Raw genomic sequence first — 25,249 nt, 5'->3', positions numbered from 1 at the left:
AATGAGTCAATTAAGCCTCTTTTCTTTATAAATTACCCAGTCTCAAATGTTTGTAGCCATGCGAGAAGGGACTAAGGCAATGAGTCTGGAGGTTTGGACAAGTCCCTGCTCTTTGGGCCTCAGTTTCCCAATCACAGAATTGGGGAACTGGTGTGAGGCTGGATAGGAGGTAGGAAGTAAGGTCATGTTCCTTGGCTGAGCTCCAGACTGCAAGGGTCCTTGGGCTGCAGAGCTGGCCCCAGCCTCGGTCATGTGGACCTGGTAATGGAACCACATCTTTGGGACTGACGTGCCACATCACTGCTGGGCGTTTACTCAGTTCAACATCCAAAACTAAACCTGTTTTATATGCCAAGTGCACTGCGGGCCATGGGGCCAAATGGGTTGTGGTTCCTGCTATGAAGAACCCAGAGTTGAATGGGGGCAATGGACATGCAAAGAGAAGGAAAGAAATGCAACACGGTGGGACAAAATGCCCAAGAGGTCTCCATGCGTGAAAGGGAGTGATTAATGAGAGCTGGAAGGATGTGCAAGACTTCCTGGAGGAGGTGCCTTTGAGCTGACCATTTGGGGTAGAAATGACAGGAAAAAAGCCAGTCGAGGAAAAGGGTGGACAAAGGCGCCAAGGTAAGGCAGTGTGGGAGCAGTAATCAGGGGTAAAGTAACAGGTAGGGTTGGTGCTCACAGGGCACGGAAGAGGCCCAACTCCAGAGCAAAGATGACACAGCTCTTGCACAGGGCCATGTTCCAGGAGGGAGCACTGAACGAGGCTGGTCTGGTTCAAATCTTGGTCCTTCACATACTTACCCGTGACCTTGTTCTGTGTCTCAATTTTCTCATCTGTAAAACAAGGATTCTAACACCTAACCTTCAGAGCTGTTGAGAGCATTAAGTGAGATTACAACATGAGATTACATTGAGATTACATGAGATTAGCACAGAGTAGGCAGTCTGGGAAATGGGGTTCCCTATCTCTCTTTGCCTTTTTGTTAATATGCAGATACTCCTGAGATAAGCTATAGTGGGCGTGTGTTAACCATTTATATAATTAGGATGAATGAGATGATCAGAAAGTTTACTGAAAAAGTTATGAAAGGACAGGGAGGCAACAGAGGGAGAAATGCATACCTTTGGGGACAGGAAAGACAAGAAAGGAAATAAACAAACTGGGGACCCTGGGGGAAAATACAAACTCCATCAGCCTCTAAGTTCTGCCAGTAGACTGCCTTAAATTCAGTTTGTTTGTTTAAGGAAGGAGAAGAAAGAAATGGGTTTCCATCCTAGGGACAGTCATGGGTCACAGTCTTGGGCAGAAGAGGGATGGGGGTGGTTGGGGGGTAGAAGTGGACAGGGGTGTGTGTGGTCTGCTGTGGAGTCACCTTCTGGCCTCTGCTGCAATGGTGGTGAGAGGAGAAAGAGGGTGAGAGAGAATGTCACCATTCAAAGTGGTGAGCCATGGTGAGACATGAGGTAGAATTCAGGAGCCTTAGGGTGGCCTCACTGCCAGATTTCACAGGTACCTGGAATGCCACCATTAGTGTTGAAACACTGTCCCAGTGGATATCAGAGTGACCCATGTAACAAGTGACACACAAACCTTTAACATATAAACACTGAATACTTTAGAGTTGATTAGTTTATTAGTATTTTTCCAAACCTGAAGAATGGTGAAAGTAAGTTTGTGGTAAAAAGTGTGAAAGTAAGTGTGGGGAAAACAGTAAGTATGGCTTTGGGCAAGCCATTTCCCTTCTATGGCTCTCAGTTTTCCCATCTGCACAATGAGGGGGTTGCACTGTGCGATCTCTAAGACACTGAATTTCAGTCTGTTCTCTACCCATCAGTGGATATGTGAGATGCAATGCAGGGGTGCTGGCCTGTCTCTGGTAATGAGTGAGGATATGAGCAAAGCAGTGAGTAGAGCCTGGCATTTCAGCTACTCGGGGGGCCGAGGTATGAGAATCGCTTGAACTTAGGAGGCTGAGGTTTCAGTGAGCTGAGATCTGGCCACTGCACTCCAGCCTGGGCGACGACAGAGTGAGACTCTGTCTCAAAAAAAGAAAAAAAAAAAAAAAATTCTATGACTATGATTCTAAGAGTGTAAAATTCCAAGATTTTCTTTAGAATTAGTAGAATAGTCAAGACTGGGGGCAGGGCCAGGCATGGTGGCTCACACTGTAATCCCACCACTTTAGGAGGCTGAGGCAGGTGGATCCCTTGAGGTCAGGAGTTCGAGACTAGCCTGACCAACATGGTGAAACCCCGTCTCTACTAAAAATACAAAATTAGCCAGGCGTGGTGGTGCACGCCTGTCATCCCAGTTACTTGGGAGGCTGAGGCAGAAGAATCACTTGAACCCGGGAGGCGGAGGTTGCAGTGAGCAGAGATCGTGCCATTGCACTCCAGCCTGGGCAACAAGAGCGAAACTCTGTCTCAACAACAACAACAACAACAACAAAAAGATTGGGGACAGGTTGCACCTCCTAAAGGGTGTGGCCCCTAGTTCCCCCAAGAGCAGGGAAGTCAAGTGAATGTTCTGTTGATGGACTCTATTCAGAGCGTCTGGGAGGCCTTTCAGGCCAAGCTGACCAAGGAGGAGGCCTGCTGGAAAAGTGGCAGAGAGGTAGGAATGAGCCCGGAGCACCAGGCTTAGTAGGGTGCTGTTCCGTAACTCACTAGCGGTGCAGTCTTGCCCTCTGCTTTAGCCAGGGCTTTTCTGGCTGCAGGAGCTGAGACCCCACTCCAGTCAACTAAAGTAAAGGGGACTTTCACATAAGGATAGAGTGAAGCCCATGGGAGTCCAAAGACAGGCACTCAGGCCTGAGGGACTGGGCCCCTGGACTAGAAAACTGCCACACTGAGGTAACTGTCTTCCGTTTCTCTCAGGAGCCTCACAACCATCTTATTTACCTGTATGTCTAGAAAATTCTGTCCCTCGATTGGCAGCTTCCCAGTGTTTTCTCACCTCTGCTCCCAGACTCTTCTGCTCTCAGGCCCTCCAGTCTGGGTGGGCATTTCAAACCGCCCGGGTGTCGCAACATTCCCATTCACAATTCCTGACAGAGAATCGAACTGGCTCCGCTCCCAGGCCAGCCTAAGGCAGGGGGTCAGCCCAGACCTGGTCCCACCAGCTGGGCGGGGCCTGGGCGGGGTCCCCGGCAGCCTCCGGCCTGGGCACCCGCGTCCTAGAAGGAGACCGCCCGACGGTCCCGCAGCGCACTGGCGCCCTCGCCCTCGCGCTCCATAGTCTCGAAGAGCAGCCGCACCAGCGCCAGCCGTCCCTGGGCCACCAGGGCCCGGGCCAGACCCAGCACCTCGTCCGTGTGCCCGCGCCACACGCGCTGCAGCTCCTGGCACAGGCGCGCCGCAGGGTACTTGTCCTGGGCGCGGCGTAGCCAGGCGTCCACCTCGCGGCCCAGCTCGCCATCGCTCAGCTGTGCCTGGCTCCACTGCGCCAGCAGCGCCTCGAGCAGGCAGCCGAAGCCCTCGGTGTGGCTGGAGCCCGCGTCGTCCAGCTCCACCGCGCGCTTGAAGCAGGCCGCCGCGTTGGCGTCCTCGCCCTTGATGCGCAGGCACTTGCCGCGCAGCAGCTGCAGCTCGGGCAGCGTGGCACCCAGCTCCGACTCGCCCGCCTTGGCCAGGAACACCAGCGCCTGGTTCAGCGCCGCCTCATCCACCGCCAGCAGCTCCTGCACTGCGTCCACACCCATGTAGTAGTAGACCTGGGGTGGGGGACGCGCCCTTCACTGCAGGTGCGGCTCCATGCTCATTCCCGCCCCACGCTTGCTTAAAAATAAATTCCATTCCTTCACTCATTCCCACCCTCTCTCCATCGACCATTATTAATCACACGTTTTATTACTGCTCCTCTAGGAAAAGAGTACCCCAATTCCAGTTCCAGCCCCTTCACACCTAGCCATGTAATCTTGAGTGAGTCAATCTCTGGATCTCGGTTTTCTTGTATCTAAAATTATGATATTGTCACTTCTTGGTAAACACTCCCTGAACACAGAGAATAGATATCTTCTAGATAAAGAATAATGCCCACACTTCCTGAGTGCTTAGGAAGAGCCAGGCCTTGTTCTAAATGCTGTACACACATTCAATCCTCACCATGGCTGGAGGAGATAGGTACTGTTATGAGGGAGTGAAACTTTTTCCTCTGCATCCTGGCCTAGCCTGGCAAGGAGTAAACAGATTCTTGCTCAGCTATTGGCTAAGCCAAGAGACTGCCTTACCTGGCCGATGTCCAGGTACGCCTTGAAGCCTGGGCACACCCTGACCACTTCCTCTAGGTCAGCCTTGGCACAGGCCAGGTGGTTCCTGTCAGGCATGCCCCCGAGACCCATCTTGGCCCGCTCCAGGTCGTGCAGATAGGCTCTGATGTGGATCTGCCAACAGAGAGCCAGCTTAGGAAAGATGATCCAGGCAAGGGCCTCTGCCCTCCTCTCTGTTCTAAATGAACCCAGTCTCTTTTTTAACAGCAGCCAGGGAGGTTCTGTGTTGCAGTAGAAAGACCCTGAGGCTGGGACCCAGGAGTCCTAGGTCCTAGTGTTGGACCAACTTGGGCTAGCCACACCCTCTTTCTGGTCCTTAGTTTCCCTGTCTGTGCAATGAGTGAGTGGGATGAAGTAAGAGTCCCTTACTCATTCAACAGATATGTATTGAGAGCCCACCATGTGCCAGTTCCTATGTTGGGTACAGGAGGTACCGTGGTAACAAGATAGATGAGGTCCCTGCTCTGGCGGAACTTAACATTCCAGTAGGGGAGGCGGTCAATTGTAAACAGTACTATTTCAAGCAGTAAGTGCTATGACAAAATAAACATGACAATAGGATAGAGATGATTGGGGAGGATTATTTTAGGTAGGATGGCAGCACCAATTTGGGGAGAGTCTATGTCAACAAGCAGTGTGGGAAGAATGGCAGGTAGCCCCAACTGACAAGCATCACATTACAAATGATCTCAGACCCTTGCTTTCCTTAATTCCTCCATTTTCCTCACACTTAGAGCATTTACAAAGTTTGGAGGTTTAGGAGGGGTAGGTTTGGGTTGGGTAGGAGGAAGCGAGGGAAAGGGGGCTATTGTTGTTGAAGGTATTAATGCTTTATAGTCATCAGAAGGGCTTTGGTTATAAGACAGCATCATGGAGGCAGGGGGAGATGAATCTCTGGCTTTCGGGTCAGTTGGACTAGGGTTTGAATTTCAGTCCTTCCCTCAACCCCTAGCTATTAGCCATGTCATCTGGAGGGAATTCTACAACTCTATGAACCTGAATATCATTTCTATATCTGAAAAATTAGTACATGAATATCTTCCTGGGGGAATTACCATGATGTCTGAAAGAACATATTCTAGTCAGGAGATAGCATATGGAAGGTGCTCAGTTCATTCATTCGTTCAGCAAATATTCATTAAGAGCCTCCTCTGTGCCAGACACTGTTCCAGGCATTGAGAATGCAGTAGACAACAAAACCACAAAAATCCCTGCCCTCAAGTAGCTTATATGTTTTGCGGGGGAGAGAAAATAAACATGATAAAGATGTAAATAGTGTGTAGGGGAGTGATTAATGCTAAGGAAACTAAACCAGGAAAGGAAAACATAGAACGTTGGTGGTGGCGAGGTGTGGTGGCTCACACCTATAATCCCAGCACTTTGGGAGGCTGTGGCTGGAGGATTGCTTGAGCCCAGGAATTTGAAACCACCTTGGGCAACATAGGCAGAACCCTGTGTCTACAACAAATAATTTTTTAAAAATTAGCTGGGCGGGTGTGGTGGTGCACATCTGTGGTCCCAGCTACTTGGGAGGCTGAGGTGGGAGGATCACTTGATCCCAGGAGTTCAAGGCTGTAGTGAGCCGTGATCATGCCACTCCACTCCAGCCTGGGTGACACAGTGAGATCCTATCTCTAAAAGAATTTTTAAAATAAATAAATTAATTTATTTATATACATATATAAATAATATAAATATATATAAAAAATTAAATGTTGGCATGGCTTTGATATTTTCAATTAGATGGCCACTAGAAGACCTGTAGGAAGTGAGGGAGGAAGCCAATCAGATATCTGGGAGAAGAGCATTCCAGGCAGAGGCCCCGGCCAGTAGGGTTGGAAGACTGAGAGAGGCATGAGCAGAGGGAGGTGGGGTAGAGAGCTCATGGGGCCAGGGCCATGCCTGTGGGCCGCAGCATGGACTGAGGCTTTTACACAGATAATGTGAGTTCCCTCCTTCTCACCATCTCTTCTCCACCATCCTGTGCTCCTCTGGTCATCTGAGTGATCTTTGGCACCACAGAGAGGCCAGGATCATAAGACACCAGATGGTGATGGAGGGAGGAGAGTAAAATTGGAGTTTCTGATTATTGAATGCAGTTCTTTGGGGAAGTTCCCTGCCTCCCTGGTTCTATGTGGCCTCATATGTAGGATGGCACATGTCTGGCCTCTCTCACAGGATTCTTATGAGCATTAAATCAGATCACGAATATGAAAGTGCTTGATGAAATGCAGAATTTTATAGAAATATTTTATTATTTACTATTATGGTTAATATTATTATCTATAATAATAACCACATCCATGACAGTGAAGGAATTTCACTCCTGCCTCGTACCTGCTGGCAAAGTAATTAAGCCACTGAGACCAAGACTGGGAGAGGATTTGCCACTAGGTCATGTGGATGGTAGTGGAGAAGATGAGGGGACGGGGGACTCTTCGGCTTGCAGTGAAGTAAACTTGGAGCTCCGAGTCTGCTTCCTCAAGCACACGGGGTTTGTGTGGGCTCTAGGGGGCGGGTCTGGGACCAGTGCGGGAAGCTAGCGGGAGAGAGCGCTCACCTAAGTGTGTAACTTGCAGAGCTAAATGATTATGCAGTGGACTGCCTCAAGAGACAGTGAGATAATTCAAAAATATGCCTAATATTAAATTAGTAGCAGTCAGTCTCTTATGAAATCTTACTGTGTGCTTGATGCTGAGTTTTACATACAAAATCTAATGTAATTCTCATAACAACTCTATGAGACGTATTATCATCTACAGATAAAGAAACTAATAAAGAAAGTCTACAGATACAGAAACTGAGGCTCAGAATCTGGGCAAGAGTATTTTGCCAAAGGTCCTACAGCACGTGGTGTTGTGGGATTTGAACCAAGACTGTCTGTGTTCAGAGCCAGAGCTCTGATCCACTATATTAAATGACCTCTACTGGCTTTCAGAAAAGCACCTCCTACGTCCAAGGCACTGTGCTTTGGATGCTACCTCACTGCGTCTGTTGACAACATTTTAAGGAGTGTTCTTATTTATATCTTACAGATTTGGGAACTGAGGTTTGGCGGGGTAAGTGGCTTGCCACAAGTTCCACAAGGTGAAGAAGTCAGATTTCAACTCTGGTCAGTCGGATTCCACCTGTGCCAACCCAGAAGAGGCTGGGGGCTCACTGACAAGGCATTGTAGAAGGGATTCCTGCAGTGAGTGGAGGCTTCTACATTCTTTCACTCAAAAACCTTATAGGGCTGGGTGTAGTGGCTCACACCTGGAATCCCAGCACTTTGGGAGGTCAAGGAGGGAGGACTGCTTGAGCCCAGGAGTTTGAGACCAGCCTGGGCAACATATGAGGCCTCATCTCTACGAAACAAAACAAAAATTAGCTGGGTGCAGTGGTGTGCACCTGTAGTCCCAGCTACTTGGGAGGCTGAGGTGGGAGGATTGCTTGAGCTTAGGAGGTCTAGGCTGCAGTGAGCCATGGTGGCACCACCATACTCCAATTGGGTGACAGAGTGAGACCCTGTCTCAAAACAAACAAAAGCCTGTATAGAACCCAACTGTGTTTTTTGATGGCTCCTAAGCTCCCTTCCACCATGAGGACTCCCTGACCCTTGGGCCCTGGCAACAGGGTCTTGGCCTATGGCCCTTGTTCTCTGATTCCCAGTGGCAGGGTGAGGTGGTGCAGGAAGTTGACCCACCTTAGCCCTTGTGCAGTATGCCTGCCAGTTGAGCTCTGGATCTTGTAGGACATCCAGGGCCATGTTACAGGTTCCAGTGGCCATATCCTGCTTTCCTAGGAAGTAGAAGATTTTGGCCAGGCGATTCAGGATGGGGGGCTGGTTCTTGGCGATCTCGATGGCCTAGGTAAGGGAGGAGTGCAAAAGCAAACCACTTGCTTGGTCGTTAGCCAGAGCTGGCTAAACAGTGCTAAACCACAGGAACCCCATCTCTGGATACATCCATATCAACATGGTGCCCTTTACCCATATCCACCCTTATCCACCTGCCAGTAAGTTGTCATATCATAGAACCCAACACCTTGGGACACAACCCATTGGCACCCAACTCCTGAGAGCCCAGCCCATGACCACATCACCTGTCACATCCAATAAAGCCTTCTAGACCCCAGTCAGACCCGTCCTTCCCAGTGTATGCTCCCCCATCTTCCCGGGGCAGGTGAAAGGAAGGGCCAGGGGCAACCCTCGTCCCCCAACCTGACAAAGTACAGGGTTTTTACCTGGGTGATAGCACTTACCCCCACTATTGTCATGACTGCTTCCTATTGTAAGTGACTTGCCTTAGGGTCACACAGCCTATGGGCAGGACTGGCAGGGAGACCCCAGCTAAACTCGTCATTCTACTATGCCACTGGGGGTGGGGAGGTAGAGAACTCCTGGGAGAGGGAGTACTGTGAATGGAGGCCTCAAGGGAAAAAGTCTAAGGGTCTGTTTCAAGGCTGGAGAAACAGGATGGGGCCAGATTCAGTATGGGGAGGGTCTCTTTTGTTGTGAATGAAGAGAGGATGGAGAGCAAGGTCTGGAGTAAATGTACTTCCTGGGTGGGCCACGCAGTGGGGATTGATACCCAGAGAAGCCCGGGTTCTGGGTGGAGAGGCTGGGGTGCCAGGCTCCTTCTCAGTTTAGAGGGTGGGTGTGGCTGGGGGCATGTACCTTGCCGAAGCAGTCCAGAGGGTCGGTCCCCGAGTACCCGCAGTCATGGACGCCCATGGGGGTGGTGGAGAAGGTGTCCTTCCGCTCCAGCAGCATCCCGAGGTAGCACCAGGCCAGGGCTGGGGGTGAAGGGTGGGAGAGGGTCTCTAGGAAGCAGCAGGGTGGAAAGAGGGAAAGGGCCATCTCCATCCTAGGTGTTGTCCATGAAGACAAAGCAACGGACAGTAGCGTGAGATCACTGAGGGCAACTTGCCAGGGACAGAGAGAAGCAAAGGTGGAGAGAAGGGCCGTGTGAGGGGTTAGTGAACCCGTTTTAGTGCTTGTTCTGTGTTCAGTGTGTCATTGGGGGAACTCATTTCAGGTACGTAGGTCTCTTCTGACTTCAGCTCTCACCAGCTCTGGTGGTTCTAGTCCCTGTTCTTACTCTCTAGCCCTGCAAAAAAATGACTCGACTCCTCTTCAACGGAGGCTTCAATCTTCTGACAATAAATAAGTGGAAACAGGGGAAACTACCTCTCACCCTCCAGGTCACTAGCTGCAGACGGGGAAGCCTGCAGTCACAGTGACTTGTGTTGGCACGTTCACTTGGGCAAGGTATGTGGGCTCCTTGAGGTGCACAGATGAGTGTAGGGGACAGAGCAAAGGAGGAAGAAATAGGAGCCAAGAGGTGGAGGTAGTGCCAGAGGTGGGTGCAATGCCAGTGGGCTGGTGGCGGGGGACAGAGGCTGCTGTCCCACCCATCCCTGGGCCCCTACCTTGGTGGCGGAGGTCCTCGGACTTGAGCACTTGCCGGAGCAGAGCCAACGTGCGGTTGAAGGCGGGCAGCCTCTTCTGCTCCTCACTGCCCAGCTCCAGGAAGATACCATCTAGCCTGTGGCCGAGAAGGAGATGTGGTTGGGTGGCACCCCCTCCCAGCTGTCCTGTGTGCTGCCAGCCCTGCCCAGGCCCATGGTGGTGGTGGTGGGGTTTGGGAAGCCCTTTCCAGCAGGATGGACCCAAGCCACCTTTGCCCTTACCCTGTTGGCTGGGTACCAGGCCACACCTCTCCCTCCACCATCCCGTACCCCTGCCACCTTCTTGCCTGACCTGATGTAGAGTGTTGCCATGGTGAAATACCAGCCCCTTTTCTCCTCCATCGGGATCTAGGAAAAGAGAGAACAGCCCATGCTGCCATTACTGAGGTACTCTCGCCGTTGTTCATAAACTCCCACACTTGCTGAACCCCAAGAAGCAGCAGGCACAGTGAGAAGGGCTTTGACCTTAAACACCCTTGATTACAGTCCTGGCTCTGCCCGTGACTGGCTGGGTGGCCTTGGGCAAGTCACTTCACTTCTCTGACTACAGAGGCTTTGTGAGGGCCCCCAGTGAGGTGCTTATCCTAGAGCAGGTATGGCGAGCATTTCCTCCCGCACCCTCCACAGGCTCCCCAACCCCAGGGCGCACACCCCACTGCCCACCCTCTCCTCCACGCCCACCTGCCTCCCCCTTTGGTGCCATCCCTGCAGTCTTCACCTTCCTGAGAAAGCCCCTTTGGGCATGTTAAGTGAGCCCAGCTCAGCTGAAGCCCAAGACCCCCCTGAACTGTTTTGCCATTATTATTCCTGCCAACCTTGCTGTGCGACTTGGGCACCAGATAAAATATTTATGCTGTTATTTATGGGAGTAGCTGCTCCGACTTCAGGAAGGAATTTTAATGAAAACCAATAAAACCCCCAGTGCATATCAGCAGCTCTCCCTCAGGCTCCAGCCCCTCCCTCCACATTCATCTCCCGTCCCTGATCTGGAGGCTTCACTCTGCACTCCCCACCCCCACTGTGGCCTCCTCAGCTGTGGGGGAGGGGGGCCCATCATCTCTCTACCCCCATCCCCAGCAGCTGGGGTGAATGCATTTGTCAGCACCTATGGCATAAGGCCCTGCGTTGGGTGCTCTGGGAACGTGGCACTGAATGGGACCTGCACCCTGACCCGAACGCACTCACAACCTGGCAGGGGAAGCAGACCCAGGCTTCAGTAATAGGATGCAGCTCAGTGCCTGAATGTGCCAGGATCCTGACACCCATCTTCTCCATCTCACAACAAACCTATCAAGTAGCTGTTATCCCCATTTTATAGAGGAGCATATTGAAGCTCAGAGAGATAAAGTGATTTGCCTGAGGTCACACAGCTTTTGAGTGCCAGAGCTGGGATCCGGTCCCCGTTTGTCAGCTTCCAAAGCCCATGCTTGCTTCCCCACACCGGGTTGCCAATAGCTGTGGTATGAAGCCAGGTCTGATCGAGGCCATGAGAGTGGTACAGAGGGAGTGTGGGGGATGGGCGGGCCACTCCCAGTCGGGGGATGAGGGCTTAAGGAGGGTCTTGGGTCACATTGGCACTTCAGAGGGTGGGTTCCAGATGGAGAGCTCCCATGAGCAGAGGCCTGGAGATGTTAAGGATGGGGAGCTGATGGGTGTGCAGCACAGAGTATGTGAATGGGGACCTGGGGGAGCCAATGCTAGCAGGTTAGGCTGTGGCTGCTCCCGGGACACCTTGGATGAATTTGGAGGAAGAAAGGGAGGGGTCCTTACGAGTCAGATCCCACTAACTGGTATGACTGCCCTTCAGGACAGGGTCTGGAACCCAGGTCCCAGTCAGACCACCCAGAAGGGGTCCCACTAATTGCATTTCTCAGTCAGTATTCCCTGAGTAGCTTCTCTGTGTGACTCTCGGCTGGGCAATCAAGACAGGAGAGAGAAGGCAGGTCCCACATTTAGGGACTCTGGGTCCTGCAGGAAAACCAGACCCAAAGACACAATTAGAGTAGAAGGAACACGAGGGCTATGGGAGTCCGGGGAGGTATCCTATACAATCCAGGGACTTCCCCGTGGTTTTCCAGAGGAAGAGGTACCAGGGCAGGGTCCTCAAGGACAAGTAGGACTCACTCAGGTGGATACGATGAGAAAAGGCAATCTAGGAGGATGGGACATCAAGTGCAAAAGCACAGAGAAGAGCGAGCAAGGTGTGCTGGGGTCTGCCTGCAGCCCAAGGACTGGAACTCTGATAGTAAGGGGTGAAGAGAAGAGCCAGCAGGGGCATAATCAGGAGGGGCTTCTGAGTGCCAGGGTCAGGACTTGGAGCTCATCTGCAGGTTAGTGGGGAGCTATAGAAGGAGAGAGAGCTGGGGGGTTGGGCACAGTAGCTCGTGCCTATAATCGCAGCACTTTGGGAAGCTGAGGCAGGAGGATCTCTGGAGCCCAGCAGCAGTTCAAGACCAGCCTGGGCAACATAGTGAGACCCTGTCTCCTCAAAAATCAAAATCAAAATAGCCAGGCACAGTGGTGCACATTTATAGTCACAGCTGCTCTAAAGCCTGAGATGGGAGGATTGCTTGAGCCCAGTAGTTTAAGGCTGCAGTGAGCTATGATAGCATTCCAGCCTGGGCAACAAAGTGAGACCTTGTCTCAAAAAAAAAAAAAAAAAAAAAAAAAAAAGAGGCTAGAGCTCAGGAATGCCAAAACCTGATTGATGTGTGCTTTTACATTTGCATCACCTTGAAAGGTAATCCTGTTACTTAGGTGGGAATAAAGCAAAAAGGCAGGGACAAGACTCTGGATACCCTTATCTGCTTTACTTACACTGGACCTGGGAAGGAAGGAGGAGACTGGGATTTATGGAGCACCTAGCGTGGGCCAAACTGGCATGATGTGTCAAAACCTGACCATGCAAAGGATCAGGGGCACGTGGTGCCTCAGGCTTCCCGGCTCCGGCTCCTTCTCCTTCTCCTTCTCCTTCTTTTGAGATGGAGTCTTGCTCTGTCACCCAGGCTGGAGTGCAGTGACGTGATCTCGGCTCACTGCAACATCCGCCTCCTGGGTTCAAGCTATTCTGCCTCAGCCTCCCGAGTAGCTGGGATTACAGGTGTCTGCCACCACACCCGACTAGTTTTTGTATTTTTAGTAGAGATGGGGTTTCGCTATGTTGGCCAGGCTGGTCTCGAATTCCTGACCTCAAGTGATCTGCCTGCCTTGGCCTCCCAAAGTGTTGGGATTACAGGCGTGAACCACCGTGCCCGGCCCCCGGCTGCTTCTATGTGAGTGATCCCATGACCTCTGGTCCCTCACCTGCTTTGTGGTTGGCTAACTGAGTCATGGTGGAGAGAAAGAGAACCCACTCTCCCTTCCTTGCTCCTGGCGAGGGAGCCTAGCATTCAGCAAGAACAGGTGTAGTAGACTTCGGGGGTGGGAATACGAAGAGCTGAGGCTCGTGTGCCTGGCAGGCCTGGTCATATGAGATGGGCGACCTTAGGGGATGAGTTACCTCTGGCAGGTTATGTCTTTATCTGCAAAGGAGGATAATCATATGGACTTCTCAGGAGTTGTGAGGGCAGTGCCTGGCCCAGAATAGATGTCTGTTCCCTTCCTCCTGGTCTGGGTAGAGCTGAGAGCTGAGTGGGGTTAGGGTTCTCTAGGAGGTTGCTTTGTCTGCTGTGGCGTGTTTCAGTGCCTGATGAGGCAGCGTGGTCTTTGGCCCTGGAATTTGGACCCATCCTGGGGCACCCTCCTGTCCTCTCCCCACTATGCTCCCAGGACCTCAGGATCTCCAGTCCCCTGTTGGGTCCCAGGCACCTTTCTTGCCTCCACAGGTCCCCAGTGTTGGAGACTAATGTGTTGTCCTCAGGGCTTTCCCAGCCACTCTCTTGTTTGGTATTCAAATGGCAAGAAATTAAATTATGTGTCCAAACCCCACTTAGTACATGATAGAGTGGGGGCTTAGACTCATGCCCCCATGATCCTATTCCTAAGCCTTGTCCACAGCACTCAGTTATCCTGATCAATCTCCTTACTAGATATCCGAGGACACCGAGAAGAGAGGCGAGGTGGCTTACCTAAGGTTCCACACTAGTTAGCATCAGAGCTTACAATCCAGTGGTTTCACCACCACTCTGCGCGCTGTTGAGTATTACTGATTAATTCAAGAGACTGGTTATGGTTTTCACTAAGCAAGCAATACCACCACCTGGTGGCAGTATGCCTGAATTGCAGGGGCAACTCCTAAGGGTCAACTCTCCTCCCCTTCAACTTGATGACTAAAATTGATTTTTAAAAAAGTAGCTAGTTGGGTGACATCTGTGTGACAAATCCCTAAGGTAGTCCCTCATCAGATCCCTCTTAAGAGCCGCATTTGCAGGAGGGCTTGTGGGGTTGCAGATGGGGTCAGTGGATATGGAACAGAGTTAATGCAATACACAGATCTAGTCAGAAGCCTCACTGTGCCTGGGCTTTACTCCTCTATCCCTGTGGTGAAGCTGGTGTTGGATGTTCACTCTGTGCTGCAATTCTGGCTCTAAAATAGGCTGTCTGTCTCTCTCTTTTTTTTTAGATGGAGTTTCGCTCTTGTTGCCCAGGCTAGAGGCCAATGGCGCAATCTTGGCTCACCACAACCTCTACCTCCAGGTTTAAGCAGTTCTCCTGCCTCAGCCTCCCAAGTAGCTGGGATTACAGGCATGTGCCACCATGCCCAGCTAATTTTGTATTTTTAGTAGAGATGGGGTTTCTCCATGTTGGTAAGGCCAGTCTTGAACTCCCAACCTCAGGTGATCTGCCCGCCTCGGCTTCCCAAACTGCTGGGATTACAGGCTTGAGCCACTGCATTCGGCCTTGGACTATCTCTTTAAAAATCCTTCTGGCTGTAACTTAAGCAGTAACTGAAGCAGCCGCTGAAGCTGTTACCAGGGGCAACTTGGCAAGCCATAGTGCGTTAAATTAAATTAAGCAGGCTTGTGACTGCCCCCTCCCCTCTTGGAGAAGGGAGGGGGCATTCCACCTCTATCCTGGAGAATAAAGTTGCTGTGAAACCTCTTATGGCTGCAAGGAATTCAGTTACAGAGTTTACGACTCCCAGAGGCAAGATGTTTGGAGGCAGCCTGGGAGGAGGCTCACAGGACTTCAGCCAGAAGAGGAGTATTTACGGTGAACCTACCTGGGGTAGGTGGCCTCCAGTCAGGATACCCCCCCTTTCTTTCATTTGATCCTTATCACAACCCCATGGGCTGGGGATTCCGTGGTCTATGAGAGAGGCTGGCCAGCGTGTGAGTCCAGGCTTTGTGCTGGAGGAGCTTACATTAGGCTGCTGTTCTGTGGCAGATTCGTGGGAGGGAACTAGGCGAGGCCCATGCTGACCCTAAAATGAAATTTGTAGACCCTGGTACAAGCTGAAGGTGAGAGAGACAGATCTCAGGTGAGGTGTTCTCAGCACACTTCCTAGCTCTTCTGAGGCCCTCGCTATTACTTTCCTTATATTAGGGATGGGGAAACCGAGGCAGAGACCTGCCTATTTAACCTGGTACTTCAGGCCAGGTCTCTCTGACTTCAATGCTCTTCCCACAAGATCCAGCTGCAAGGAGCTACTGTTTGTACAGTGTTTACCATTTACAAAGGGCTTTCACACAGATTCCATGTGCTCCTCAGAACAGCCTCAGGGAATGTAAAGGGAGTATCATTACCCTCTTCATACAGCTGGGAAGACTGAGGCAAGATGCTATGTTCAGAGTCACATGTCCAGTGTGACAGCCTTGACTGAAACCTGGAGATGATGCTCTTTTGCTATACTAATAATAGCAACTTTTGAACACTTACTATGCACCAGGCACTTCATTTACATGTGTTGCCCCATTAGGCTTTCTCAAGGGTTACCTATGGGGTAGGGATTGTTATTCTCCCAAGTTTACAAATGAGGCAACTGTGGAAGAGAGTGGTTAAGGCATGCACCCAGAGTGACACAGCTAGCAGGTAGTAAGGCTGAGAACTCTGCGACTTAGCTCCAGAGTTTTTGCCTCCAAATACCTTAGACAAGTGGTTCTCAAAGTGTGGCCCTCGGTCCAGCAACATCAGCAGCATCACCTGGGAATTTGATAGAAATGCAAATTCTTGACCCACTGAATCTAAAACTCTGGGGGTGGGAGCCCAGCAACCTGTGTTTTAACAGGCCCCCTACTGCATGCTGAAGTTTGAGAACCACTGCACGAGGCTCTCACTGAACTACCCTAAGGTGGAACAAAAATGGGCTAGAAAATTTCTCTCTTTTTTAGTGAGTAAAAGGTCAGAAATTGTGATCCTCAGGGAAGCCTGAAGATCGAAGCTCCTGTGGGCTGGGTGAGTAAGCAACAAAGGTTAGTGACCTGGCAGAAACTGCAGGAAATGGTAGGATTAGGATAAGCCATTACCAGAGCAGGCATGTCTTAACTCGGGTCGGGTACAAGGTTGGACCTCAGCATCCCATTTACTTCAAAAGACAGCCCCCAAAGAAGGAAATGTTGGGGAACTTGGCTATTTTAAGTTATTCTAATAGAAGATCTTTCACTACACCAACGACATACAATATATATGCATTTGAATATGCTATACAGAGACCTTGCTGGCTCTTAAGGAAAATATTTGCCTTGTATTTTGAACTTTGCCCCTGATGACGGGCTGTCCTCTGGATTCAGAGTCAGTTCCTGAAAGCTGACTAATTTTCTCTCTGGGGAGGAGGAATGACAAACAGTAAAGAGAATGGACATTTCTCTAGTGTCACTGGGCTCCTCAGTGCATCATGGCACTGGGTTCTCACAGCAGCCTTAGAAGGTATAATGCATCTTCCTCCTTTTACAGATCAGGAAACAGAGACTACAGAAAAAGCCACCAGCCCAGCCCCATAGCCCAGGGCAGAAGTGCCAGGATTCAAGTTCAGATCTGCCTTCCTCCAACGCCCCTGTTGTTTCCAGCTCATCCTGCTGACTCCGTGAAGGCTGACACTGCAGAAATAAAAGTCACAAGGTGGCAGGCCTGTGGATATGTCCTTCCTGCACAACTGGAATGTCCTCTGTGATGACACAGAATAGCCTTTCTGCTCCTGCACACCCAGCCCCGCCCCACCTGGCCCCAGCCTGCCGCCTGTGGGCCATGTACAAGACAGGCAGGGAAGAGGGTTGCTGTTCCCCACACCCAGCTGCAGGTGGTGATGCTCTTGTGCTCCTGCCTTGTCAGGTGTGGGGAGGAAACAGAGGATGAGATTGGAGTCCCACCCCTGCCTCTCACTCCTCTAAGGGTCCTGGAGAACCCACTGGTGTGGCTCAGCTTCTACATCTGCAAACAGGGGTGACCCCACGTGGCCTGCCTGCATCAACAGGCATGTTGGCTGGGGTGATATGTGCACAGGTGGAGGGAATTTGGGATTTGAGTGTTATGCCATGGAAGCAAATATTCGGCCCTGTCTTGGGCTCCCTGGACAGTTCCCTGTGGATTTTAAGCTTTGAGCAGCGCCCTGTTGGTCAAAGCTCCTTTCTGGTCCTAGGTCTGTCATGCAAACACAAGCCCTGTCAGTTTTGCTCTGTGCTGGATCCCAGACTTGCTGGACTGTGTTGAGCCACTTCTCTGTTTCATTACCCCTAGTGAGACGGCCATTCCCTGTCTGGTCCAGTGTCCAAATCCAGCTCTAGCACCGGTAGTAGCTGAGTGGGTCTGCAGGAGTCTCTTACCCTCTGCAGTAACAACAGTGATGCCTGAATTTTCTCAGCTCCTCCCGTGGGTCTGTGCGGTGCTGCACTCGAACTACATCATCTTTTCTCTTGTAAAAGAGGTGGTTGGGCCGGATGATGCTTAAAGCAGCTTTGGCTCTGGGCTTCTGTATCTGTGAGGAGGAGGACACCCAGTTCTCAAACTTCCCAGCCAAGTGGGGAGAGAAACCAGTAGCAAACTCAGAGGGCACTGACATGCAAAGGTGAGCGCCCCAAGGCCACAGAAGGCTGAAGCCAGACCCTTAGGAAAGCTGCCCATCCTCCTGGGCTTTGATGTCCCATAGTCCTGAGTTTAGTTCCTGCCAGCCACATGTGCCCCTGGGCAAGTCACAACACCTCTCTGATCCTTAGTTTGCTGTCTATAGAATGGGGTTAATAACAATGTGGATTTGCCAGCATTTCTGTGAGGATCAAATGAGATAATCGATGAAAAGCACTTGTGTGCACAGTGCCTGGGATATCATCCAGCTTCTTCTACCTCCTCTTGTAGCTGAACCAAATCAAACCACTCAGAATCGTGGAGTCGTGTGTGTATGTGTGTGTGTGTGCGCGCGTGGGTGCGCGTGTGTGAACATGCATGCGTGCCAGGGATCCTAGGCTTGCTGACCTTTGACACTTTCTTGGGCCTTCCTGCCAGGTCCCCACCCCGCTGGACGCAGTGATGGATTGGAATGCCCACACCTTTGTGAGGCTGGCCACCTCCCTCCCCAGCCGCCTCAGCTGGCTGGTGAAGTGTGGACAGCCTCGCGTGCACTGGGTCAACCTGGGCAAGTCCCTTGCCCTCCCTGAGCCTGTTATGCCCGGGGTGTGAGGGGGAATCACAGCACCTGGCAGTGTGTCTGTGAGGTTTGAATAAAATTAAAATGCGTGAAGGCAGGTAAGACCCTGAGCTCAGTGCCCGGTGCACAGACACCATTGCAGGTGTGGTTCCTGTCATCACTCAGGGCCTGCCCTGGTGTGTGTGACTGCATGTGTGTGTTAAGGCACCAGTGTTTTGGGAAAAGGAGAAGAAAATAACATAACTGAGTTGGCTTGGGACAGGGATTTTTTTTTTCTCTTAGACAGTAAGTTCAAGTTTCCTTATTTTAAAAAATAGGGATTTTAAAGACAAAATCCAGTTACTCGACTAAATTAAACAATGGCTGCAAACTCCCCTTGGGTGTTCAGCTCTACGTCAGACATTGAGGAGGGTGGAAGGGGAAGAGAGAGAAAAGCCCAAGACAGAGTGCCCACACTCTAGGGGCAAGACAGAAACCACATGGGGGTAAACCAGAGGTTGGAAGGCTCTGTTGAAGAGCAGGGGCGAAGTGTTGTGGGCCAGAGCAGGCAGGGAGAAGCCCCAGGCAGGACCTCACGTGCCCCTGCCTGGGGCTCTTCATGTTCTCTCAATCCTCACAGCAACCATGTGAGGTTCATGTTAGAACGCCATTTTATGGAGAAGGAAACTGAGGCTCAGAGGAATAAAGAATTGCCTGTAGCCAGCTAGTGATGGAGGCAGAATTCTCACCTGGTCTAACTCCAAAGCTTGTGCTCTTAATAGCTACTCAATCTAGAGATTTGCCACTGACGGTCCATCTGTGAGTGTATATGTGTGTGAGAGATGGCGTGTGTATACACATGTGTGTATATTTACAGGGGTGATGGGAGGAGGAGGAGTGATCAAAGCCATCTGTCTTCTCATATTTTTTTGTAATTTAAGAAAGAGAAATGTGGCCGGGTGCACTGGCTCACGCCTATAATCCCAGCACTTTGGGAGGTGGAGGCAGGCGGATCACCTGAGATCAGGAGTTCAAGACCAGCCTGGCCAACATGGTGAAAACCAGTCTCTACAAAAATACAAAAATTAGCTGGGCATGATGACAGGTGCCTGCAATCCCAGCTACTTGGGAGGCTGAGGCGGGAGAATTGCTTGAATCAGTGAGCTGAGATCATGCCATTGCACTCCAGACTCAAGAAAGAAAGAAAGAAAGAAAGAAAGAAAGAAAGAAAGAAAGAAAGAAAGAGAGAGAGAGAGAGAGAGAGAGAGAGAGAGAGAGAGAGAGAGGGAGGGAGGGAGGGAGGGAGGGAGGGAGGGAGGGAGGGAGGGAGGGAGGGAGGAAGGAAGGAAGGAAGGAAGGAAGGAAGGAAGGAAGGAAGGAAGGAAGGAAGGAAAGGGAATGAAGAGCAAAGAAAGGAAGTCACAGAAACAAAGCCCCTCCTATACAAACACTGATTATTTTTGGATTACGGGCTGGATGATTAACTTTTATAACGTTTTCTTTTATAATTTGTCATTATTATTTTGTAGTTTAGGTTAGCAGATGAGCAGCCGTTCACAGTTCTTCAGCAGCTCTTTGTCCTTTGAGCTCCAGAGGCTCTTCCCCACCTGGGAGAGTCCCAGTCCCACAAAGATGGAAAATCTCTCACTGCAGGGGTCCCTCCTCCTCCTCCTCTTCTGGTCTGACTCTGACTTCACCTTCTACCTCATCCTTCCCAGTCTCTGGACACATGGCAACCCACCCACCTCCTCTCTCTCCATACTCCTCTGCCTTAGATTTCCAGGATTACACCTGTGAGGGTCTCCCCTCACCATCCTGCTAGCCATCTGCATTATACCCCACTCATCTGAACTCTCCAGAAAGAGCAAAGGCTTTGCAGGCAACCAGGGTGGCATAGATTTAACTGCCATTTACTAGCTCTGTGACCCTGGGCAAGCCTCATTCTTTGCCCCAGTTCAGCCAGCACTCAAGCCCCCGTGCTTTGCAGGCCCCACCATGGGGCCTGTGCACGCACCATGCCCCTGCTGGGTGTGTCCCCACTCATTCCTGCCTGGGAACTCCTGCTGAAGGGGAGTGTTCCCTCTCTGAGTCAGTCACTCCCACTCTATCCACAGGGCCCAGACTTTCCAGGTCCCTGTTGATACCAACCTTCGGTCCCCATATCCCCAGAGTGTACTTTCATTGTCAGCCCCTGGGGCTCTGTTTTGGGTTCAGAAAGTGTGACCTCTGGGTGTACAGTACTTAGAGATGATTGCCAATGACACAGGCCTGTGATGAATGCCTGTGTTCTCAGCCAACAGTAGATATGTCTCTGATTTGTCCCTTTGGCTCCCACTCCCAGAAGAGGGGCTCAGGTAAGCATAGTTAATGAAGAAGCAAATGTTTGCTTCTCCTTTTGTTCAAGGGCTTCTTAAAGGCAGGGACTTCTTAAAAACAGTGTCTGGCACAGAGTAGGTGTTCAATAAATGTTAAAATGCTCAATAAATGCCTCTCAGACATGCCCAGAATTTTCCAGTTTATGGGCATTTTTACTCCCATCGTTTGTTGCATAATACCAATAAAACTGGAGCTGATCAATGTTTATGAAGCAGAAACTCAGGCAAGTGACAAGAGATGACAAGGGACTTGTCCACAGCCACGCAGCAAAATAATAACAGAACTAGGTGCTCAGAACCAAACCTCTGGACTCTAAAAATGATGCAACCATCATTATTGTCATCCTGCCTGCAACTATTTCTTGAGCACCTACTCTGTGCCAGGTGCTTCAGAAGCATGTCATCTAATCCTCAGATGATAAATGGAGTCTCCAAATCCCAAACTCTCTCTGGAGGTTTGTGTAGGGGGCCGACCACAGCTGCTCTATGCAGAACTGTGGGGCAGCTGCTGGGCCACGCCCCAGGACACAGCACAGAGCTGGCAGCCACACCCCCGTGAAGCAATAGGCTCCCTCCCTGGAGTGCTGGGCATCCTGCTTAGCACTCTCTCATCTGGATGTTCACTCACTGGGGAATCCCCACTGTGGCCGTGTTCCCAGAGAGGGAAGAGCCAGGCTTTGTTTGATAGCTACCCCCGAATCACTGCTTTCCTGCTCACCTCCTCCAGGAAGACTTCCCCCAGTGAATGGCCTCCTAAGAGCAGGAAAGTGCCTCAGAGACCACGTAGCCCCTGCTTCCTGCACCCATTTTACAGATGAAGAAACCAAAGCCTGGGGAGGAGAAGGCCCCACTGTGGGTAGTGTTGCAGCTGAGACAAGAACTTAGGCCTCATGGCTCCTAGCCCAGGGCTCTTCAGGCCCTTCTCTGCTGCCATGACCTGCTGCCATGACCACACTCAACACATCAATGTTGGCTGTGCCTTCCACTGAGGGTAGCCTGGCATTCAGGGCCACAGGCTCAGGATTGAAACAAGAGACCTGGGTTCTTGTTGACCTCATGCAATCAGTGGTCATGTCTACACTCAGCTTAAGAGCAGAGGAAGCTCTCCCAGCCGGGGAGAGGGAGGGGTCATCTGTGACCCTGCTCATCCCTGTGCAGGCTCTTTCTAGGTGCTTTAAAAATATTAACTGCTAATTATGACATCAACCAAGTGAAGGATGTCCCTATTTTACAGATGACAAAGCCTATGACATATGTAACATTACTATCTCCATCTTACAGATGAAGGAAAAGGAGCTTGGTGGTGCTAAGCACTGATTTGAAGTGAGTGAACATGGAGGAGCTGGAATTTGGACCCAGACCATCTGACTCAGAGTCAACGCTCTTAACCCCTACCCTGCATGCTGTCCTTAAGTCAGGTCCATGCCCTCCAACCTGTACTTTCTGAGGTCTTGACTCTCACATCTTCTCTCTTTTGTTTTTTTTTTTTAATTTTATTTTTAATTTTTTTCTTTTTTGAGATGGAGTCTTGCTCTGTTGCCCAGGCTGGAGTGTGGTGGCACCATCTCAGCTCACTGCAAGCTCCGCCTCCTGGGTTCACCCCATTCTCCTACCTTAGCCTCCCGAGCAGCTGGGACTACAGGTGCCCGCCACCACGCCCGGCTAATTTTTTTGCATTTTTAGTAGAGAACGGGGTTTCACCGTGTTAGCCAGGATGGTCTCGATCTCCTGACCTCGTGATCCACCCGCCTCGGCCTCCCAAAGTGCTGGGATTACAGGTGTGAGCCACCGCGCCCGGCCCACATCTTCTCTTATAGAAGCCATGAACATTCATGGAAAAGGCACTGAGGGGAGTGTGCAGAGCCTTTGTGAACGGAGCTGTGCTACCCATATGTGAAGGCTTGTTATTTACATATCACAAATCTAAAACATTATAAAACATCATTGTTATCAGCTCAACCCTGTCTGTGCTGTGCCTTCATGGAACCCCTCTGAACCGTGGTTTCCTCTTCTGTAAAAGAGAATAATGCTCTACCACATCATTTGTCTGTCATTCAGTACAGGCTGCCTCCGAGATAGCCCCAGTGATCCCCACTTCCAGGTATTCATGTCTTTGTGTAATCCCCCCCTTTGAGTGTGGGCTGAACCTGTAACTTGCTTCTAATGAGCAGAAAATAGCAAAAGTGGTGAAATGTCCATGTGGCAAGGAAAAGAGGGAAGCCATTGGCAGGAGCCAGTGAGGAACTGAATCCTGCCAACAGCATGTGAGTGAGCTTGGAAGTAGATCCCCCTGGTCAGGCAAGCCTTCAGATGAGACCATAGCCAGAGGCACTGAGTGAAGCCATGCCTGGATTCCTGACTCACAAAAACTGGGCCATAATATATACTTAGTATTTTAAGTTGCTAAATTTTGGGGGTATTTGTTATGCAGCAGTAGATAATATACCTAGTATTTGCCTATTGAGTGCTAGGCCCTATGCTGCACATACATCCATTCATTTATTAGATACATTTATTGAGTGCCACTGTGTGCCAGGTGCTGTGCCAGTGTGTATTGGGTTTACAGTGGTAAACTAGACAGATATTGTCTCCACTCTCAGAGACCTCACGGTTGAGCTGGAGGCTGGGAAACAGACAGTGTGAGCCGTGCTACGGGAGCCCAGCCTGAGGAGTTTGTGGAGGCTTCCTAGAGGAGGGGATGTCTGAGACCAACCCAAGACTAAAGAGAACCTTCCAGGCAAAGGTGGAGCCAAAGGGCACCCCAGGAAGAGGCTGAGAAAAGGACAAGGTGAGCTGTAAGGAGAACTGGCCCATGGAGGAACAAGGGGAAGCAGAGTGTGGCAAAGTGAGACACAGTGGTTTGGAAGGGGGAACGTGGCAGAGGAAGAACAGAGAGATAGATCATGGAGGATGTCAAATACCCATCAAAGAGCCTAGGATTTATCTGCCAGGCAGTGGGGACATGGCCAGCAAGATGGAGCACCACCACACTGGCAGCAGACGGGAAGATGAGGCAGAAGGGTCAAGCTGGAGGGCAGGACCCCAAGGATGGGTGACAGCTGCTACACTGGTGCAGGCAGGAAGGTATGGAAGCTGGGCTGGCAGAGGAAGGCTGGAGAAGTGTGGAGAGAACTCAGAGATAACAGGAGGTTGAAGGGACAAGATTTGGGGACCGAATGGATGGGGATGGAGGTGAGGGGGACAGAAGAGGTGGGAATGTGCCCAAGTTTCTGGCAGGATGCCTGATTCTGCCTTTTACTTAGGTGGGTGTGCACAGGAGCAGGAACAGGCACTTGCTGGGAGGAGCAAGGTAAGAAGGATGAATTGCGCAGGTTGGGCTTGTGCGGTTTCCAAAAGAGGCTTGGGCAGGCAGTCCCACTAGGAAGCGGTTCCACTCCCTAGACCAGGAGAGAGCTACAGGCGTGGCTGGGGCAGGCGGGGGATGCACATTGGAAAGGTATTTGGGAGACCAAAGGACCTGGGTTGAGGGAGAGTCAGGGATACCGGGGCATCTCTGCAGGCAGAAGGACCATGGTCACAGTCCTCCCAGCGGGAGGTAGGGAGACAGGGGTCACCCACCTGCTGCCCGTAGCCCAGCGCCTTGTCGTAGAGCGAGATGCCTGCCGCCAGTCCCCGCGCACGCTCCTCCGGGCTGGCGCAGCCCACGTCGAAGCCGTGCGCGTAGCCCTGCTCGGCCAGGCAGCGAGCAGCGCGGAGCTGGGGGTCCCCGGCGGCCTCGGGCTCCTCCGCCAGGCCCATGAGGCCGGCCAGCCGCGCGGCGCACGCCTCCTCCTCTTCCTCCTGGCCCAGACGCCCGTACACATGTGCCAGATTGGCCCAGGCGTTGAGGTTGCCCGGGTGCTCACGGGTCACCTCGAGGAAACACTCGCGGGCCTCGTCCAGCTCCTCCAGGTAGAATGCGAAAGCGCCCAGGAGGTGACGCACGGCGGGGCGCTGCGGGGCGGCTGCCAGCTCGAGCTCCTGCCGCAGACCCTCCCGCTGCAGTTTCATGTCCCGGGCGCGCTGCGGGGCCGGCGAGCGCGGCTCGAAGTTCAACTGCATCTCCAGGTGAAAGTGGCCCGGCAGGTAGTCCAGGTCGTCGATGAGGGCGTCTAGGTCATCGGCCACAGCCTCCGGCTCCGCCATGGCTGCCCCCTCTGCTTCCCTGGCCTTGCCCTTGTCCCTGAGGCTGCGGAGGGCAGTGGATGGGGGCGTCCCCCGAGCGAGCGCCGTGCGGGAGGCGAAGGGCAGCCGGCAGAAGCCCCGGGCCCGGCGGCCTCTCGGTCTCAGGGCGCCTCCCGCAGGTGGGTGGGCCCGAGGAGTGCCCTGTGGGTGTTTCCGCTTTCGCTGCTCAGCTGCTTCTAGACGCTGACATTGCACAGCCAGGTGTGCCAGAAAAACAAGCGCATTGTCAAATACGAGGCGCGCAAACTTCGGTGCAAGGCAAAAGGCGTATTTTTACTCTGCTAAGCAGGGAGGAAACTGAGGCTCAGAGGAGAAAACTGAGACTCAGAGGAGGAACAGAACTTGCCCAGGTCACAGAACTGGGCGTACCCAAGTAGGTAGGCCTGGAACCCCAGGTTGCTGAGGGCCGGGCCCTTCCTCCAGGGGCGCTCCTCCGCCCTGTTTGCTTGAGCTGCGCCAGGACTGGCCGT

At 51.7% G+C, this 25,249-nt stretch overlaps 1 protein-coding gene across 1 annotated transcript; it reads right to left on the bottom strand.

Annotated features, from left to right (window-relative positions):
- Nucleotides 1–1,621: 1,621 nt before the first annotated feature.
- TTC22 (tetratricopeptide repeat domain 22) lies at nt 1,622–24,894 on the bottom strand. The gene is made up of 7 exons (XM_010372594.2): nt 24,174–24,894; nt 10,018–10,073; nt 9,687–9,802; nt 8,932–9,050; nt 7,960–8,121; nt 4,236–4,388; nt 1,622–3,719 (listed from the first exon to the last, which is right to left on the bottom strand). The coding sequence occupies exons 1-7, from the start codon at nt 24,738–24,740 to the stop codon at nt 3,183–3,185; spliced, it is 1,710 nt and encodes a 569-aa protein (XP_010370896.1). The 5' UTR covers nt 24,741–24,894; the 3' UTR covers nt 1,622–3,182.
- Between the last annotated feature and the right edge of the window lie 355 nt (nt 24,895–25,249).

This window comes from Rhinopithecus roxellana, chromosome 12 (assembly GCF_007565055.1).
Source record: "Rhinopithecus roxellana isolate Shanxi Qingling chromosome 12, ASM756505v1, whole genome shotgun sequence".
Classification (NCBI taxonomy): Eukaryota; Metazoa; Chordata; class Mammalia; order Primates; family Cercopithecidae; genus Rhinopithecus; species Rhinopithecus roxellana.
This window is presented reverse-complemented; position numbering and strand designations above follow the sequence as displayed.